The following is a 21,712-nucleotide window of genomic DNA, read 5'->3' on the forward strand; positions in this document are numbered from 1 at the left end:
ATCACCACAAATAGCCACTGCACCACAAACCGGAGGCATGAAGGCCTCCTATAGAGAAAAACGACCACTCCTTTTCAACCTTTCCCTTAATCTCCCAGTGGTTCTTGAGGAATCTGCAAAACCCTAGAGAGGAGGGCGATAAAACAAACTAGGTAAACCAGAATAAAAGAGCAAGACGAGCAGATCTGAACTTGTTACATGCACTCTGATACCATGTGAAAACCTTATTTAGTCCTAGGTTACAGTAGAGAAGAAGAAGAAGAAGAAGAAGAAGAAGAAGAAGAAGAAGAAGGGTTCGGCCAGTAGAGGAAAATCAGTCCTCTCTCTAGTCGACCCACTTGTATTTATCTCCAATAACATAGTTACAAGAAAGACCATATTGTCCCTCATAAGTGATGGGACACATAACTTAAACTTAAACAAAACAGACCTTTCACTCTCAAATAGATAAACCCAAATGACCAAAATACCCTTGTTTTGTATACTCTAACACAATCCATTTGTCCCATGTTGGTAGTATGGGATGCTAATGTGAGGTATTCCATATCGGTAAGATGGGATGCTGATGTGGGGTATATATGTGCTTGGGTTCCCTCCCTCTAACAGCTAGCTTTTAGGGGTGAGTTCTCCTAAGGCACATAACAAATGGTATCAAAGCCTACACTATGCCTCCCAATTGCAATCATGCGGCGCAGGCGGTGACGTCAGTATTGCAGTGTTTGGCCAGGACTAGGTGGACTAGTGCAAAGCCAGCCTGCGTGGGCGCCGGGACTGCGAAGTGTGGTGGAATGTTACGACCCATTTGTCCCATGTTGGTAGTATGGGATGCTAATGTGAGGTATCCCACATTGGTAATATGGGATACTATTGTGGGGTATATATGTGCTTGGGTTTATGGGATACTGTTGTGGGGTATATATGTGCTTGGGTTCCCTCCCTCTAATAGCTAGCTTTTAGGGGTGAGTTCTCCTAAGGCACATAACATATATTGTATCCAAAAAGCTATAAGAGATTTACAAAGACCCCTCCATGACCTTTGTAAGCTATTTTCCATCATATGTAAGTTAAAGAGCCATTATATACAGGTTAGTTGACTTTCAAATCAATATATCATCTTGAGCTTCTAGCATACAAGCAATTAACTATTTGTTTAAGCACATAAATGATAGACATAGATTAAAGTAGAATCATATTTTCATATATACTTTTAAGTTTTTATAGATGTGTATTCTTAATTGTTTGACAAGTTTTTTTATAATAAAAAGAAATATATTAAAGGAAAAAAGAGAATACAAAAGAAAAGATAACAAGTTATGACCCAAAAGAAAGAAGAACTACACCTCAGAAACAACCAATGACAAGAAACCTAACAAAACAAACAAAACAAAGACCTCCCTCAAACAACAACCACCAACACACCCACCCCTGACCCCCAAAACCAAAGAACAATCACCCCCGCCTCCAACAGAACAAACAGAGAAAACAGAAACCAGAGAGCAGGCCCAGGCCTCCTCATGAACCACCACACCTTTTTTGGCTTGAGCAAGCTGGTTGAGTGGAAGCACTACCAATAATTCCAGTTCTTCACATTTTCACCAAACATTACCTTTCAGCTTTCTATGACTTGAAAAATGTGAAAGCTGAAAGGCCATGCCATGCCATGAAAACCCTCTTGGAGGTTACAATATGCCTTTGTAGCCTGATTTGTACATCATATCATGTACTCTTTTTTCTTTCTATATCAAGTTAACCTTTTTCTCAAAAAAAAAAAACTCCCAAAAAGTCACTAGAACCTTCAAGAGCACTCCTCTAATTGACAATGTAGAGAAATTATGTGATGGTCTCCAAACATTTGAAGGTGTAAACAGTGAAGGATATTGAGGAACTAGATCAATATAACCCCCTTACAAACATAGTTTTCAAGGCACCAAGGCAAGGCTAGGTGACAGGGGGACGCCTTGTCACCTATTCACCTAGGCGATGGATTTTTTTAAGTAAAAATCACATATCCTATGGTAGTTCCCTAGGTTCCATAACCAACTTTCTTTAATAACTATCCATAATTTTCATAAGAAAATTATAAACTTCATGTTTAAGTCTAGAAAATCAACATATTTATGAGAAGAGAAAGAAGAAAGGAAAGAAAATTCAAAAAAATATAGGGGCTGAACCCCTATTTTTGTTATAGGAAAAGAAGAAAAGAAAAGGTGGAAGAAGAAGAAGAAGAAATGTGTTGATTAGACAAAATTTTAAGTTCTTCCCTTACTTATTGGTTCAGATTTTGAAGTCATTGAGGGCTCAATATAGCAGTTAGCAATGTTTGTGTTGATTAGACCCAAACAAATAAGAAAATAATAAAAAGAAACCAGTTTATAAACACAAAAAAATGAATATTTTTCTTTAATAGTGTCTATTTTATAATTATAATCTCAAAAAAAATAACAATATAAAAGTATTTTATTACACAGTATGCAAAACTGCTTGGCGACTGGGCGAGGCGAGCCTCTAAGGGCACCTTGTCGCCTAGGCGTCACCTTGACAACTATGCTTACCAACCCCCCAATACACACACAACTAGGGGTGCAACTTGGGCAGGCTTAGGTTGGGGTCTTGTCAAGATTTCAATGGACCTGGCCTGAAGCAGGAGAAAATGGTAACTCGGGCCAACTCGAGTTGCACCCCAACACAAAAACACAACATGAACAAACAAATAGTCCACTTTGAGCTTTTCACTTGGAGAGCTATATCTTCAAAAGTTCTTGGTCTCTTTGGAGATGGGGAAGAAAGAATTCTTCATCTTTTCTTGGACATGGTCAGGGAATGTGATTTCAACAAATGTAAATTCTATGTTCCACCTTCAAAGATTAATATTTTTCATTAGATTATTCTGATAAATTGGTTTTCTTTATAAATATTCTCTCCTTTTCATAAGCTATCTCTAGACAGGATTGAGTCATCCAAGCCTTATCCCAACTACATGAATCCTGTTTTGCCATTCCATTCTCTTTAACATCAGATTCATTGTTAAATAGTGAGAGATTAAATCATTTCTTAATACTTCAACTCTCAAGTCTTTTTTGGCCTACCCTAGCCCTTCTAGCCCCCTCAACTTGCAATAGACCACTTCTTCCTACAGGTGCTGTCAATGGTCTTCTATGGATAACCATCTCAATCTACTTTCTCTCATTTTATCACTTATTGGAGCTACTCCTAGGTTCCTCCAAATGACTTCATTTCGGGCCCTATTCTTTCTAGTTTTTCCACTAATCAGCATGCACATTTCTGCCGCACTCATCTTTTAGGACATGCTTTTTCTTGACTGCCCAACAATCTGCTTCATACAGCACAGCTGGCCTTACAACTATTTCATAAAATTTTCCTTTAATGTAAGTGGTATCCACCTATCACATAGGATTTGGATGCACCCCTCCATTTCGCCCATCTTGCTCTAATTCTATGGGCAACATCCCCCTTAATCTCTCCCTTGTTATGAATTATCAAACCAAGGTAACAGAAAAAGGTCACATTTAGTTATCTCTTGGTTTTCAATCCTAAGTGTACCCTGATCTGTTCTCCTATTATTGTTAAACTTACATATCATATATTCTAATTTGATCCTACTTGTTTTAAAACCTCTTGTTTCTAAGATGCTTGTTCATAACTTAACTTTGCATTTAATCCTCCATTTTTTTTATTTCTTTTGAAGGATTACACAACGGGGGGATAGCCCATCCCCCAACCCATAACCCTCCCAACCAGGTGCAGGCGGGATTCGATCCCAACTCTCCACTACGACCAGCAGGAAATCTTACCAACCCGCTGGTTGGCATTTAATCCTCCGCTAGTGTCATCAATTGAAACAATGTCATCAGAAAAACACTATGCACTATGGGACCTCTTCTTGAATATGTTTAGTCAATTCATCTATGATCAGTGCAAATAAGTAAGGGTTTGAGTGCTGAACCTTGGTGAAGACCCATTGTAACTGTAAAAGTGGATGTCTCTCCCACAGGTGTTCTAACATTTTGCACTCTCATATATAACCTTAATTAGGTCTTAAACAGTTATACCTATTCGAATGCCCTTGGTGAAGACCCATTGTAACTGTAAAAGTGGATGTCTCTCCCACAGGTGTTCTAACATTTTGCACTCTCATATATAACCTTAATTAGGTCTTATACAGTTATACCTATTCGAATGCCCTTTCTCCTACACTATGAATATGGGAATGAGGTTAGGTTCACCTACACCACCAATTATAGGTAATATCACCAATAACCATCAACCCTCCCTTACACCAAAGGTGAAAAGCCTTTGAGTGGACTCTCTTGCAAAAGCCAATTGTTCTAAAAAGTGTCTTATTTTCATTAAACAGACATTATTCCTTAATTTTATCTTAATTTTATTTTTCGTTTTTTCCCCTTCATTTCATCCCCTTTATCCTTTTCTAGTTCTGAAATAAAATTTTCCCATTGATGATTAAAAATCAATCATTTATCGTATTTCTCTTTCTGTTGCTTTTCATCGCTAGAATTCTCGTCCGTTCACACTCTATGTCAATTTACCCTTATTTATCATCTTTCCCTTCTATGCTCCACTTCCGGCCCTTAATATGCTATTCCTGCTCTATCAAACTCAAATTTGATTATCCTTCCAAGTCCATATTCTAACTGTTTGACCCCCTTTCAAGTTTACTGCAGTGTGCTTGCTCCCCTTAATATGCAACATAAACCGAAAGAATATTGTTGGACTATTTACGACGTAATTTTATGAGTACTTAGAGCATAAATTAAGCTCAGTGTAATGGAAACGAAGTATAAGAAAGAAAAAAATGGATTGCAATACTCACAAAATTTCTGAAAATAATGAACTAAGCCCTCTCGTCAAACAACTGGCTCAGGATCTATTAACAAATTTCTCTTTCGCATTTAAGAATGTCAACCTCTAGAGCTAGGGTTTTTCACATACACAATGTCTTACACATTGAATATACTCGGAAAAACAAAAATTCTGAAATAGAGAAGTTTATAAAACGTTCAAAACGCGCAAAGAACAGAACAAAAATCAACGATCCTGTGACACATAAAAATATATAGATTGATACTCAAAAATGAAATATAGCTTACAGAGGTTTCAGGTTCTTCACAAGGTATCCAGTTAACGAGAACTCCTCAAATTTCGTATCTCCAATCATCACTCTTCATCGTCTGTAAACAAGCACGAGGGAAAAGGAGCCCTAAAACGCCATTAATAGAACCCAGAATTTTACAGTGAAAACAGCAGGAATATGTCATGGAACGACCGAAAGAAGTTTTCTATAGAGATTCGCTGTCAGCCCTGATAGTGGTAGGGTTTTCTTGTGTTATTTCTTCTCTCCCGAGAAGACGCTGAGAAGAAAAAAAATTACTTTTATTTTATTTTCCTTTTTGTTCCTCCTAACCGAAACAAGGAGAAGGAAGAACGGAGGAATAAAAAATATTAAAAAATAAAATAAAAGGGTAAACCTCCCTTCAAATTTCTCCTAAATACTAAAGCCTCCACTATGTTAATTATTTCCAACGGAATGATTAAAAAGTCTCTTTTATCCTTGTTAAATCATTAAATTTTCAAAACAATGGAATTGTTACAGAAAACAAAAAGTGTCCCTTTTTCAAATTTCCGTATCATTTCAAGCAACAATAATTAAAACAAGGCAATTCTATAGTCTATCCACCCTTAAAAATTTGGATGAAATCTTTGAATTTTGAAATAATGAATGATCTTTCTGAAACTTAATTATCCGATGAGGGGACACAGGGAGCGGAGGCCCTAATCGTCTCTTTGGGTGTATCCTAACCTCCTAGCTTTCGTTCATCAATCCTTCTTGTTCAAGGAAAAAAGAGCTTTGGAGATGGATCAACCGAAAGGATTGAAGAGATCATTTTCTAGTTCTGAACGAGGATCCGTAGCTTGTGATTCTTTGTTGTTCCATTTGCAGCTTTTGGTTCTTTATAGGGATTTAGGGATTTCATATAATAAGCTGGTTTTGTTTCCAGGTGCCAACTGCCAAGCAACCTTGCTGGGTACAGTTGAAAGAACTGATGAAACCCTCCTTCATCTGGAAAAAATTAAAAGCCAGAAATAAAACATAAGAAGAGGGGTCTCCACTCCCTCACCCCTCCCCAGGCCCTAGGTCCCCGTCCCCCATTCCTCCCGAGTCCTGACATAAATGGGGCATTTGTCCATGGGAATATATCTTTTTGTTAATAAAAGAAGAATGCGTGTACTGAGGCTTGAAATTTTCGGGCGTATGCACCTGATGAGATCGCCTGCAACCTGAGATAAAAAAAGCATCCACCATAAGTTAAGTTTAGTTATACTCCACTAAAATCAATAAACAGTGCCTACTGACATGAGGTTCTTCTTCAAAGACGCAGATGCTACTCATCTATCATAAATGTTAGAAAATAAAGACATCAAATTTGATTTTGTATATATTTTTCTTGTTTCACCAATAATAAGGACAAAATCGGTTTTTGAAAAAATTTAACGTCACATGTGAGTAAATCTTAAGATTACTAACCTAGAGAGTTCTTTGTCCAATGACATTTAATGGAGGTACGCTTCCAACAAGCATAAAATGGATTTGATGTCCAATGCATAAAATTTGAGTGGATATATGCCTACAATAAGTCATTGCCGGCCACACTGAACCAATACTACAATGGATAAATAATGATGGGCAAATGTGATTCAGAATTTCAACATGATAACGGAGAAAAACTACAGCCATAAACAAATGAAGAATCACTGGGATGCAGTAAAGAATGAGTGAGAGATATTCTATAAATTGTCAACTTATACCGAATCGGGTTGAAATCTACTGAATGAAATATTCGCTACTGGGGATCACTTTTGGAATGACTATCTGAAAGTATGGTGTAATTTAGCATTTTAATACAATAAACATGTAGGTTAATCATCTTATTAGGCAGAACCTTACATAGTTATATACTTATGTGATAGTCATACCCTGATGTGGCTCAATTTAGATACAAGGGTCTTCCCCATTTGGCAGATTTGGACATCATATTTGGTGGCACAGTTGCCCACAGTTACGATAGTTGGGCACCGAATGAGGGTACACTACCGGAGGTGGTGCCGTTAACCCAACCGACTCTAGATGATGACCGGATGGATGAGCAATTACAACATGAACCAGAGACACCCATGTCTGCATCTAAAACAATGCATGATATTGGAAAGGTCCCAACAAGCACTCACTTAAATAGAATTGTCAACAAAGACATAGGAGAGAGTAGCAACTCTACCAGGAAAAAGAAGATGTCGGGTGCTATGCAGATTGGAAAGAATTTGGACAAACTTGCCTTTGCATTTGAGCTATCAACTACCCATAAAATTGGCAAAGACATGAGGCTAAGTTCTATGGAACGTTGCTTTAACCTCCTAAAAGAGATCCCTGAGATTGAGGGGAGTCATTTATTCATGTTTGCTAGTCTCTAGTTCATGAAGGGTGATTTCCGTGACTGGTTTATTGCGATCGAATCTCCTGCCTTTGTGATTGAAGATGATTAAAGAGTTGTATGAGCATTTCGATAGTGTGTGAAACTTGTTGGCATCAGTTTGTGTTTTACTTTTTGTTTGTCACATATAATTGAGAATTTGAGTCATCTTCGTTTTGACAAGTATTTCATATGATTATTATCGTTGGACTTGATTTATATTTTTAATGTTAATTAAATGTGTGTTTTTTTATATTTTTTGCATTCATGTCTTCATTATATGATTATTAATTTTGTTTGTCTTTACTAAATTGCATGATAGTACTTATGAAAGCTACACCTAGAAAGTGCTCTCTATAAGTATTTTGTGAAAACTACGTCTAAAAAGAACTTTATAGATGTATTTTGTGAAAAATGCGTCTTAAAAGTATTTCCTATAATTATTTTGTGAAAACGGCGCCTTAAAAGTACTTTCTAAAATTATTTTATGAAAATTGTGCCTTAAAAGTACTTTATGGAAGTATTTTGTGAAAACGATACATTAAAAGTACTTTCTATAAGTATTTTGTGAAAACTGCGCCTTGAAAGTACTTTTTGGAAGTATTTTGTGAAAGTTGTGCCTTAAAAGCACTTTCTATAAGTATTTTATGAAAATTGCACCCTATAAGTACTTTCTGGGAGTATTTTGTGAAAACTACGCTTTAAAAGTGCTTTCTGGAAGTAATTTGTGAAAATTGCGCATTAAAAGCACTTTCTAACAGTAATTTGTTATTTATCAATAGCATTCATTATTTGTTAATATTAGTTACTATTGTTACTATTTATTATTTATTATTTTTTATTATTATAATGATTATTATTATTATTATTATTAATTGAGTCCACATGGCGATTCACGTGTGGGTCCATGTGGGCTCTCAGTTGAAATGTATAGTATAACATGTGAAAAAGCATTGTATATATATGAGTGAAAGTGAGGGCTAAAATTGTCATTTGTGTCAATATAAGCACTTATGGGGAAAGTAACTTACCAAACATCCCCACCCCAATAAGTGCTTAAAAACATAATAAGGGATTCGAAAAATGGGTTATAAGCAATCTTAAGTGATTGTTAAAATAATAACTTCTTTTAACAAGTATTTAATCATCAAACAGGGCCTAAGTCTTTTATCCAAAATAAAAAAAAAGAAACATAAATGAAAAAATTAATAGAATTTTTTTTAATAGCAGCACAGAAATTGTAGTAAACTAGTAATATAATTTCATCACATGGGAGGGAGAACACAAGAAAATGAAGATTGTGAGTTGGGATCTCCTACCCACCCTTACTACAGCCGCAACTGTACACTAAGAACATCTCTAGTATTTACATGTTATCATTCATGGGAAATGTTCTTGTAGTGTCAAGTGGGTAGTGTGTGCCTGAGCTCTAAATGGATGGATATTGTCCATCTAAAGTAAAGATAAAACGTAGGATTACAACTTATCATCTCGGAGATAGACATAATACAACAAAAGGCTTACAAGTTACAACTCTATAAGACTATAATACTTTACAAAAAAAACTCTATAATACCAGATCGTGTAATATCCATACTTTTGGAATATTTGGTCTTCTTCACATGATTAGAAATACAACTTCACATTGGACTTTGGAATATATCAACCATCTTATTGATTCAAATTAGTTTTAACTGTGATATAACAAGAATTATAAGAAATTGATGTCTTTCTATTGAGAAAGTAGTACATATATATACAACCTTGTAGATACTAAAAATGAAGAAAATCCTACAGCCTTGCAGATACAAAAAAGGAAGAAAATCATACAGCCTTGCAAATACAAAAAATGAAGAAAATCATACAGCCTTGTAGATACTAAAATAGGAAGAAAATCAAAGAAAAAATAATTCCTATAATCAAGCTATTCCTAATTGGGCTAATACTACATATTTACAGCATATAATTTCGTAACACTCCCCCTCAAGATGGAGCATAGATGTCAATCATGCCCATCTTGTTACAAATATAAGAAATAGGAGCTTTATTAAGAACTTTTGTAAAGATATCTCCTAACTGCTCTCCAGTCTTCACATATGCTGTAGAGATCAAGTTTTGTTTAATTTTCTCACGAACGAAATGGCAGTCTATCTCGATATGTTTAGTTCGTTCATGAAAAACTGGATTCGAAGCAATATGAATCGCAGCTTGATTATCGCATCATAGCTTCGCTGGAACTAAGACTTTAAGACCGGCCTCAGTTAAGAGTTGAGAAACCCACATAACCTCACACGAAGCTTGTGCCATTGCTCTATACTCAGATTTTGCACTAGATCGCGACACCACATTTTGCTTCTTACTCTTCCACGAAACCAGATTACCACCAACGAAAACACAATAGCCAGTAGTGGACCTTCGATCAATCTTGGAACTTGCCCAGTCCGCATCAGAAAAACACTCAATGTTACTGTGACCATGATTCCGATACAGTATCCCCTGTCTAGGAGCTCCTTTCAAGTAACACAAGATTTGTTCTAAGGTTGCCCATGCACTGTAGGAGAGGACATAAATTGACTTACAATACTAACTGAGTAAGCAATGTCTGGACGAGTCACTGTGAGATAGTTCAACTTTCCAACTAATCTTCTATATCGTTCAGGATCATCAAAAGCATCTCCATCCTTTGTGAGTTGTTGGTTAGGAAGCATTGGAGTATTGCATGGTTTGACTCCCAGTTTCTCAGTTTCTGTTAACAGGTCCAAAACATACTTCCTCTAAGACAGGAAGATGCCTCTTTTACTCCTTGCCACCTCAATTCCCAATAAGTATTTTAGGTGCCCCAAATCTTTAGTATTGAACTGGCTCTGCAAGAAGGATTTCAATGATGAGATTCCCTTCGTGTCACTTCCAGTGATAACAATATCGTCTACATATACAACAAGTAGAATGATGCCAAATGTGGACTGCTTATAGAAAGCAGTATGGTCAGATTTGCACTTCCTCATCCCAAACCTCTCTACTGCCTGACTGAATTTTTCTAAACCAAGGTCGATGACTCTGTTTTAGTCCATACAGTAATTTTCGAAGACGATAAACTTTCCCAGACTCCCCCTGAGCAACAAACCCAGGTGGTTGCTCCATATAAACCTCCTCCTGAAGAACTCCATGCAGGAAAGCATTTTTAATATCAAGCTGGTAAAGTGGCCAATCGCCAGAGAAATAAATAATCGAACTGAAGTCAATTTTGCCACAGGGGAGAAAGTATCAGAATAGTCCACTCCATATGTCTGTGCATAGCCTTTGGCCACTAGGCGAGCCACTGATCCATCAGAATTAAATTTGACTGCAAAGACCCACTTGCATCCAACCGCTTTCTTACCAGCAGGTAAATCGACCAGATCCCAAGTACCATTCACAGTCAAGGCATTCATTTCCTCAAGCATGGCATTACGCCACCCAGGATGGGATAAAGCCTGGTGAACAGTTTTGGGAATCCCTACAGAATCAATAGAGGCAACAAACGAACAAGAAGTAGAGGACAAACGATCATAGGTAACATAAGAGGAAATTGGATAAGTACATTGACGTTTACCTTTCCGAAGAGTAATAGGTAGATCGATATCACTGGGCATTGGATCTGATGACGAAGAAAAGACCGGTGCCGGACTTGTCACAGGAGGATTAGGTCGTCGAGAATAGACTTGAGTAATAGGTAGTTTTGTTTGAGAAGGTGGTGGTGGGGGTATTGGAACAACACTAGCGTCTGGACCGGTGACATGATACACTAGTAGATCATCATCCTCTTGTGGACACACGGGTGTAGATGGAGCAGTAAAGAAAGGAAGATGTTCATGGAATGTAACATCAGCTGACACAAGGTACCTGTTCAAGAGAGTAGAAAAACACCTGTACCCTTTTTGGATACGAGAGTATCCCAGGAAGACACATTTTAATGACTTGGGGTCCAATTTGGAAACCTGCGGACGAACATCACGAACAAAACAAGAACATCCAAAGATACGAGATTCAACAGGAAACACAGATTTATTAGAAAACATAATCTTATAAGGGATCTGATCATTTAGAACAGTGGAAGGCATGCGATTAATCAAAAAACACGTTGTAGAAACAGCATCAGCCCAAAACTGTTTAGGAACATGTGTTTGAAATAAAAGAGCCTTGGCAGTTTCAAGAAGATGTCTATTTTTTCTCTCAGCCACTCCATTTTGAGATGGAGTATCAACACAAGATGATTGATGGTGAATTCCATTATGAGTCATGTAAGTCTGGAAGGAATCAGAGAAATATTCTTTGGCATTATCACTTTGCAATGTTTGTACAGACATATCAAACTGAGTTTTTATTTCAGCACAAAAGGTTTTAAAATGTGAAAGCAACTCAGAACGAGATTTCATTAAATAAAGCCAAGTCATACGAGAAAAATCATCCACAAAGGTAACAAAATATCGGAATCCAGTCTTAGACATAATAGGACAAGGTCCCCAAACATCTGAATGTACTAACTCAAAAGCATGACTAGCCCTTTTATTAACTCGAGAAACAGACGATAGACGATGATGTTTTGCAAACTGATAAGACACAATTTAAAGAAGATACATCATGAAACTGAGGAGATAACCTATTTAACAAAGGTAAAGATGGATGCCCCAACTGACAATGAGTTTCAAAAGGAGATAAAGTACTGGAATAGGCAATGGCCTGAGGTTCCTGGGTATCCAAAATGTATAGACCTCCTGATTCTCGTCCTTTACCAATAATCCTCTTCGTCATAAGATTCTGAAACAGACAATGATCAGGAAAGAATGAGATACAACAGTTAAGAGTACGGGTGAGTTTGCTAACAGATACCAAATTAAAAGAAAATTTTGATAAACTCAATACAGATGACAAAGAAAGTGTTGGTGTGGGATTGATAGTGCCAGAACCAATGACAGAAGAAATAGAACCATCTGCTAAGGTGACTGAAGAAGGAAAAGTGTGTGATTGGAAAGTGGAAAAGAGACTAGGATTACCTGTCATATGATCTGTTGCACCAGAATCAATGACCCATTGAGAGGAAGAAGAAAGAAGACATGTATTGGTTTTACCTGACTCAGCAAGGGTACTGATGGACTGAGAGAAGTTCTTTAATGCCTCTTGATATTGGGTAAATTTCGCATACTCATCTGCAGAAATTGTAATGGTTTGATTTGACGATGGATGAGGAGCATCACTCGTAGTTACAACATGAGCTGACTGAAACCCAGAAGACTTATGGATTTTCTTTAGCAATTTCTGGCAAGTCCTTTTAGTGTGTCCTGGTTCGTGACAATAGTAGCAAACCACTCACCCTGTGGCCTGAGTTCCAGCATTCCAACCACTATTACTACCACCTCTGCTACTATTTTGAGAACGAGACCGGCCAGTTGATCCACTATTCTGATTGACAAGTGCATTAAGTTATTGTACAGGTGAGGTATGGGAACCAGTATCTGTACGAAGGACCCTAGTAAAGACCTCTTTTAAAGAGGTAATCTCAGGATTAGACAAAATCTGTGACTTAGCACCATCAAATTGAGGATTAAGGCCAGCCAGAAAACTCATAATAGCCATCTGTTCACATTGAGTCTGCTGAACTTTGATATCAGTACTGAAAGGTAACAAGGCATTCAATTCTTCATAAGTGCGCTTAAAATTCATGAATTAGGTCTGAAGAGATTGATCCTGTTGTTCAGCCCGATAAAATGTCTTCAAAACATAAAAAATACGGGAAATATTTTCTTTACCAGAGAACAGAAAAGCCAAATATTCCATTAGTTCTTTTACAAACTCACAGTGAGAGACATGACCGACGTACTCATTCTCAATAGAATTGCGGATTTGCAAAAACAATTGAGCGTCAATCCTTAGCCATTCAGTGCGGGTCTCATCAGTAGGAGGGTCCTTAGTCAGATGGTTGTCCTTAGAGATACTCCGTAAATACAAACAAACAGTCTTACTCCAGTCTAAATAATTAGTTCCGTTTAGTTTTTGTTCAGTGATCTTAGACAGAATGGGGATAACACTAGGCATAGCCAAGTTCTTTTGTTCAACCGCCATCATAAACACAGGAAAATAAACTTTTAACAACCAGCAAAGCCAATAAAACAGAATCGACAGCAGATGCAACACCCAAATAGCAATAAACCACAACTAGCAGCACCGAAATATCAATTGTATAAAAAGAACAGAGAAGAAAGACTTTCCTGATGAGCAAACAAACACCACAAGAGTAACACCGAGGCTGTTGTGCTACTCTCCGACCTGTTGCAGACTTGAAAGCCCTCTCCCAATCGAAGTGAAGAAGAGATGGGTAGGCCGATCTGGGATTTCACTTCCACTGGTAGGGGCGGTGAGATGCAGATGTCACTCGGAATGGGTGACCTAGAGATCGCAGCTGCTGCTCACTTGGGCAATGTAAAGAATTCAAAGCTGCTCACTTGGGCAGCAGAGGGAAGAAAACCATAAATTAGTTTCAGACTGGAATTGGTGTCTCCAGCTATGATACCATGTGATAGAACAAGAATCAGAAGAAATTGATGCCTTTCTATTGAGAAAGTAGTACATATATATACAACCTTGTAGATACTAAAAATGAAGAAAATCCTACAGCCTTGCAGATACAAAAAAGGAAGAAAATCATACAACCTTGTAGATACAAAAAAGGAAGAAAATCATACAACCTTGTAGATACTAAAATAGGAAGAAAATCAAAGAAATAATAATTCCTATAATCAAGCTATTCCTAATTGGGCTAATACTACATATTTACAGCCTATAATTTCATAACATTAACCCATGTTCAAGTTACTAGTTCAACCGTCAGGCGAGTCCTAAGGGTGTTTGGTTGTTTAGAGCCAGTTTGGCTATCTATATTGTTGTGCAGCTTTTTATCTTTCCAAAACTTGTTCTGGACTGTAATAGTTTCCTTAGTAATGCGTAATTTTATTAGTAGTGAAAATTCCAAATTAGCATCATGCACTTTAGGGGTAGTCTCAGTTTAATGCCCAAACTTCAAAATGTGCCACTATAGTACCTGAACTCCTTAAAAGCTAACAATTTAGTCAAAAATCATTAACAAATATTAAGTGGCATGTAAAATGACAAAAAAAATGCCCTATTTTTCTTTGTCAACCACTCTCACATAAATCAATTTAAACAAATGTTGGGGGTCTAATAGTGAATCCATAGGCATTGGAATCCCCCAATTTATGGTTGTGAGATATTAATAAAGTAGGAACAGTTGTGGTATTATGTAGAGAAAGCACATGCTACCTGTTGATTGACAAAAAACCATGGCATTAAAGGTAAAGCTAGAAACTAGTGGCACCCATGATTTCTCATTCTCCCACCATATTTTTTTCTCTCAAAACCTTTCAATCACCTTTAAATTATCTCTCGACATCCTGGTCCACCTCTATCTCTGTCTCTTTTGAAAGCTTTCCATGAAATGAAATGGCAAGGGCGAAAAACAAATGTTGGGGTCTAACAACAAATATATAGGTGTTGGGGTCCCCTAGTTTACTATAGGTAAAAAGAGACAACTTAATAATTGGCAAGAGCACTCCTCCAACTCTTGTAGTTTTACTTGACATCGCTGGAGCAATAAACGCTTCACTAAGCATCGCTTCGTAAGACAAATCCCAATATACTTTTTCCAAGCCACCTGACGAAGTAAGTCACAATCCTATCATCGATGCTCGTCTTGATGAACCCCCAAGCAAAGAAAAATGAAATGACAATCAATGAAATAACCAAGCTACAACGATATATGAGCCACACAAAGGTCTCAAGAGTAATATTCAGACTTCAAAGCTATATCTACTATTTCTTTCTCCCCAAAATGATGTTTTAAAAAAAAGATATTTTCCTTTTCCCTCTGCATTTTGTTATTCTTCACTTTCTGTATGACAGTAAAATACATTTTCCTTTTTCCCTCTGCACTTTGTTCTTTTTTTCCAAAACAACGTGGACCTATTTTTCTTCTTCTTTTATATATATATATACCTAGTTGAGGAAGAGAAGCATAAGAGAAATGCTATTGAGGGTTAATGGTGTCATTTGGATGGAGGAATTGAGAGAGGAAGGAGATGATGTTTCATGGACCAGGAACAATGTTGGAGGAGGAACAGACAACAAATATGAGATGGGTTCTCTATTTATGTTCAAGTCCATGCTTGAGAACGACTAGTACGTGAATAGCAATAGTGTTGAAGTAACACATGACACATTACCGAAGAAACCTTGCATAAACAAAACTCCTCTCATCACCGATGTAACCTAGAATGAAACGGACTCTAAGCAACCTATCTTATCCAACTAATGTATATCTTGATCCTCTTGTGGTTCAATCCTATTTGTATTCAAACACTTAAGCTATAAATTAATACAAATGCTTGCACTCAGTGATTGAAGTGAGTGCAGTTTCTCAATTACTATTACATGGTATCATAGCCTAATAGGCCTATCTCAGTTTTCTTTTTCAATGGCATCCTCTTTCCTGTGAACTCTACTACCTCATCAGCCACATCTTCCTCCCCTTCCTTTGGCCTCCCCTCCACCATCAATGCCATCCCTAATGTCAACCACTTTCTTCCCATTAAGCTAACCCCTGATCACTATACTACTTGGCGTGCACAGTTCTACCTGTTATTTAACACCTACAACCTTGTGGGTTTAATTAATGGATCTATTCAAGCCCCTCCTAAGGAGATCCCTGGTCCAAGTGATACCACCCACTCCACTTTCAATCCAACCTATGATGATTGGTACCGCTATGACCAACTCATGTTGAGTTGGATTATCTCTTCCTTGACTGAAGCGGTGATACCACATGTTGTTGGTTTTTTTACATCAATTGCTACTTGGAATGCCCTTGCACGTTCTTATGGTTCTCCTTCTCAGGCATGGGTTCTTCAATTACGACTTCAACTTCATACTATGAAGAAAGGCTCTCTTTCGATCAATGAGTATGTTCAACAAGCCCAGAACATTACTGGTAGCTTGGCTAGTGTTTATGATACAGTTTCTCCTACAGATATGTTGCTTTATATCTTAGCGGGCCTTGGTCCCATACTATGAGTCCTTTGTGACATCCATCACTACACAGATTGAATCTGACACTCTCTCTATTGATGACCTTCATGGTTTACTACTCATTTATGAAATCTTACTTCGATAGTGTCATGCTTCTATTGACTCTCAGATGCCCTTTGCTAATGTTGCTCATATTGACTCCCATGCTACTTTGAACAACTCATCCTCTTGCAACAATGGCAATCCCGATCATGGTCAATGTTCTCAAGGTCGTGGTCGTGGTGGTTTTAATGGTAATCGTAACTCCAGTTTAATTTGTCAACTTTGTTCTAAAACAGGACATTCCATTCTCACTTGTCGAAGGCGCTTTGATCTCTCCTATAATGGTGAATCTGAACCCACCAGTGCTCAAGCCTTTCATGCTTCTCCTGCTCCACCTTATTTTGACGTGAATGGGTATCTTGATTCCGGGGCACAAATCACATGACCCTGGACCTCCAAAATCTTCAAACTCAATCTAAATACAATGGCCAAGGCCAAGTCCAAGTGGGTAATGGCTCAGGTTTAAGTATTCAACACATTGGTTCCTCTTTCATTTCCTACCCCCCTTCTACCTTTCAATTAAATAATATTTTGCATGTTTTGTCTATCACAAAGAACCTTTTATCAGTTTATCAGTTTACTCGTGACAATAACATCGTTTTTGAATTTCACCCTGATTATTTTGTTTTGAAGGATCATACGTCGAGGAATGACCTTCTTCACAGGTTCCATACGAATGTCCTCTATCAATTGCTCGATATGTTCAGTTCGCATGCATTCCCACCCACTATTCAGTCCAATGCTGGTGAACATGCCACAATTCCTTAGTGGCATGCTCATTTTGGTCATCCTGCATTTAGAACTGTACTTCATATTCTTTCCACTCATGGTTTACCTGTTCTCCGAGAATAGTTTGGGTCCATTTGTTCTTCATGTTAGTTAGGCAACAGCCATCAGTTACCTTTCTCTACTTTGGTCCATCGTTCTACTGCTCGTTTAGATCTTACTTTTTCTGATGTATGGGGCCTGCCCTAGTGGTATCCAATTGTGGTTTTTGTTATTACATTATATTTATTGATGATTTTAACAAATTCACCTGGTTATTTCCACTTGCCTCCAAATTTGATGTGTTACATGTGTTTCTCAAGTTTAAAAAAATTGTTGAAAATCAATTTCCCACTACCATAGTACCATCAAAGCATTTCAAAGTGATTAGGGCAAGGAATATCGTAAGTTCTTTAATTATTTATCCGACTTGGGAATTTCACACCGCTTTGCTTGTCCGCATACCCATTAACAAAATGGTAAGGCTGAACGTAAACATCGGCCTTTGGTAAAATCTGCCATCTCTATGTTTGCTACAACCGCTCTTCCCCTTTGTTTTTGGGACGATGCGGTACACACTGCCACTTACCTCATTAATAGACTCCTTACCGTTGGACTTCAAAATAAATCTCCATTTGAGGTGTTATTTAACAAAATACCGGATTATGTTTTCCTTCATACCTCTGGATGCACTTGATATCATTTTTTACGACCCTATAATAACTATAAATTAGAATATCAGTCTCAACAATGTGTGTTTTTGGGGTACAGTCCCTCGTATAAGAGCTACAAGTGCTACTTACCTTCCACTGGTCGTGTATTCATCTCACGACATGTGACTTTTAATGAGGATTTGTATCTGTTTGCTACACTTTCTTCATAGGTTCCCCTACTTTGACCTTCTTCAGGAGTTACTCTCATGGTTCCATCATGGACTACCACGTCCAATCCAGTTCCTTCACTCTCTTCACTGCCACCACCACCACCACTCAGTTCTGGACCTGAGCCTGTTACAATGAATGAAAGTACAACACCTTCTCCTTTAGTTGATGACCATATTGTTGCTCCCTCTTCGCCACCTCACATGCGTGACTTGATTGAAATCATGGTTCGTGCTGCCCCAATTGTTGCTCCTTCATCTAATGGCACTCCAGCTATTGTATCCATTCACCCTATGGTTACTAGACAGCGAGATGGTACCTGTCCTCCTATAGTTATGATTGCCACAAAGCATCCGTTGCCTGCCTCTCTCTTAGCTTCTCATGATTCTCTACCAATGGAGCCCACATGCTTCTCTACTGCCAACAAAGATCCAGAATGGAGAAATGTCAAGTGCATCGAGTTTAATGCTCTCTTGCGTAATTAGTCGTGGTTAGTTCCATGCCAATATTGTGGGTCCTAAATGGATATACAAGATCAAGAGGAAAGTTGATGGTTCTCTAGAAGGTACAAAGCCAGTATAGTTGCCAAGGGCTTCACACAATGTGGGATTGACTACACTGACACATTTAGCTCGATGATCAAAGCTACAACAATACAAACAGTTTTATCCATTGTAATTTAGTTTGGTTGGCCCATTCGCCAGCTTGATGTTCAGAATGCATTTCTACATGGAACGTTGCAAGAAAAAATCTATATGGCCCAACCTCTGGGCTTCGTTGACTCGCTTCCCTCACCATGTCTGCAAACTACACAAGTCTCTTTATGGACTCAAGTAGGCCCCATGGGCTTGGTTCTTCAAGTTGTGTTCTCATCTACTCTCTTTGGGCTTTGTTGGGTCACATGCAGACAACTCTCTATTCATCCTCTCTAGAGATTCATATCTGGTTTTCGTACTCATCTATATCGATGACATAATAGTAACAGGCAACTGTGCCTCAGCCATCACCAATCTTATCTCTAATATTCAAGTCGTGTTTGCCTTAAAAGATTTGGGCCCTTTATCTTTCTTCTTGGGCATTGAGGTTCAACGGGATGCCAACTCTTTGTTCATCTCTCAGGAGTGATACATATTGGACATCCTTAGGCGGGCTGGTATGGATGGAGTCAAGGCCATCTCCACCCCCTTGCGCTAAGTGAAAAACTTTTTCATTCTGATGGCACTCCTCTTGATGACCCACAAGTTACATGAGTATTGTTGGGTCTTTACAATACATAACACTGACCCAGCCTGATGTTGCATACACAGTTAATAAAATCTGTCAGTATCTTCATTCTCTCACCTCGGAGCATTGGATGGCCCTAAAATGAATTCTTCGATATCTAAGGAGTACCTTCACCTTTGGATTGTTGTACATCCGTTCATCCAACGGCTTCACTATTACTGGGTTCTCTGATGTGGATTGGGTCGGCTGTGTGGATGACTGACACTCTAGGGATGGATATGACATCTCTCTAGATTCCAATTTGATTTTATGGAGTGCTCGAAAATAACCGGCAGTTGCACGATCCAGCACAGAGGCAGAGTTATGTGCTCTTGCAAATGCTACCACATAACTCATCTGGATACAATAGCTACTTGATGAATTGCATATCCACCCCCATCTAGACCTGTTATTTGGTGCGGCAATCTTGGTGTAGCATACTTAACACACAACCTTGTCTTCAAAGAACGAACCAAACATGTTGAAGTGAAGTACCATTTTGTCCGTGACATGGTAATTGCTTGACACTTAGATGTTCTTTACGTTCCCATTGCGAATCAATTGGCTGATGTGTTCACCAAAGCTCTCCACTCCCGCTAATTCAGCACCATTCAGTCCAAGCTCAACGTGATCTCCAATCTACATCGCTTGAGGGGGCTGTTAGAGTAACACATGGCATGTCGGTGAAGAAACCTTGCATAAACAAAACTCCTCTCATCACTGACGTAACCCAGGATGAAACAGACTCTAAGCAGCCTATCTTATCCAATTAATGTATATCTTGTACAATGTTTATCTTGATCCTTGTGTGATTCAATCCTATTTGTATTCAAACAGTCCAACTTTAAATTAATACAAGCGCTTGCACTTGGTGATTGAAGTGAGTGCAATTTCTCAATTACTGTTATAAGTGGAAACCCATCTCACCATGGCTTTCAAACCATCCAAAGCCATCATGAAATCAAAGACATTGCATTCTCTCCCAACTGAGGGCATTTACTATGATGGTCAAGAGATATGAACAAATCAGCCCTATCTAACCATCTTACACATTTAGCTTCTTGCTTTGTTCCTTTTTTTGCAGTTTTTGCCATTGGAGCCACTACCGAAGGCTTTTGCGACTTTCACATGTAGAAATAAAACAATGTAAAGGACAAGCATTAATGCGGCTACACGTCTCTAGAACAATGGATGGAGAGAATCAAACACCAATGCAACTACAAGTCCCTCTCTTTTTGTTTAGTTTCAAGGTAAAAGATAATGAACAATATTTCCTTTAAAGTGTAGTTTTGTCATTTTTAAAAGTTTTAAATCTACGTGTCATCACGTGATACTTATAACTGATGAACTACTGACAACTAGGACTAAATTGATAGTTTTCAGGAGTTCAAGTTCTTTAATGGCATGTTTTGAAGTTCGAGTACTCAATTGGGACTATTTCTAAAGTATAGGGTACTAATTTAGAAAATTTTCATTTTATTTTGTATCAATATACACTTTGAGGAGGATAAAGGTATAAGTTGATATCATAAAGTAAAATTTAATTTTTATAACCCAGGACAAAACCAAAGCAAGTATGTGCTTTATAAATTAGAAAACTCAAATATACATTTGGAGAAGATTTCAGACCAAATCAATAAACTGCATTTAAGAAAATTTCAAGCCAAACTAAATCAAATTAAACCGTTGTATTATGGTTTGATCAAGTTTTTTATACAATTTGTGCCATTTTACTGGGCTTAACCCACTTAGAAAGCCCAAATAGCATGCATATATAGGTAAATAATAACTATAATTCAAATATAAAATTGAACTGTTAACAAATACCACCAATTGCTATTACATGAAGTACATTCACACTTTCTAAAACATTAATGGAGGACGTTTGGTAAGTTTGCACAAGTTATTCAGGCTCTCATGCAAATGGCATGTTATTTAATGAATGGAAGTGCACCCCATAACACACTATTGTGCGTGTGTGTGCACGCATGCTTGTTTGCACTCACCTAATCCAGTCCATATTTAAACATTAGTACAAATCTCTTAAATTACTCTTAAGTTTTAGGAAATTGATTTAATAAATCCTATTGTTTAGAAACTAACTTAAATTATCCCCATGCTTAA

At 37.7% G+C, this 21,712-nt stretch overlaps 2 protein-coding genes across 14 annotated transcripts in view; both read right to left on the minus strand.

Annotated features, from left to right (window-relative positions):
- Window positions 1-6,288, minus strand: part of LOC104593124 (zinc finger CCCH domain-containing protein 27-like) — a 29,203-nt gene extending 22,915 nt beyond the window's left edge. For 5 of the 13 annotated variants that reach the window (XM_088901297.1, XM_010252828.3, XM_088901296.1 and 2 more), the window contains exon 1: window positions 5,127-6,274. In XM_088901297.1, the coding sequence (XP_088757423.1) occupies window positions 5,127-5,194 (68 nt within the window). In that variant the 5' untranslated portion in view covers window positions 5,195-6,274. Of the gene's footprint in view, window positions 1-5,126 lie in introns of all 13 variants that reach the window. The other 8 variants (XM_088901299.1, XM_088901300.1, XM_088901302.1 and 5 more) reach the window with 6 other exon arrangements.
- Window positions 6,289-9,722: 3,434 nt separating this feature from the next.
- On the minus strand, window positions 9,723-13,601 carry LOC148800937 (uncharacterized). The gene is made up of 9 exons (XM_088899581.1): window positions 13,289-13,601; window positions 12,972-13,177; window positions 12,611-12,758; window positions 12,405-12,484; window positions 12,120-12,299; window positions 11,095-11,479; window positions 10,882-10,998; window positions 10,082-10,248; window positions 9,723-9,998 (listed from the first exon to the last, which is right to left on the minus strand). Exons 1-9 carry the CDS (start codon window positions 13,599-13,601, stop codon window positions 9,723-9,725), a joined length of 1,872 nt encoding a protein of 623 aa, XP_088755707.1.
- Between the last annotated feature and the right edge of the window lie 8,111 nt (window positions 13,602-21,712).

This window comes from Nelumbo nucifera, chromosome 3 (genome assembly GCF_055504915.1).
Source record: "Nelumbo nucifera cultivar China Antique chromosome 3, China Antique-T2T, whole genome shotgun sequence".
NCBI classification, from domain to species: domain Eukaryota; kingdom Viridiplantae; phylum Streptophyta; class Magnoliopsida; order Proteales; family Nelumbonaceae; genus Nelumbo; species Nelumbo nucifera.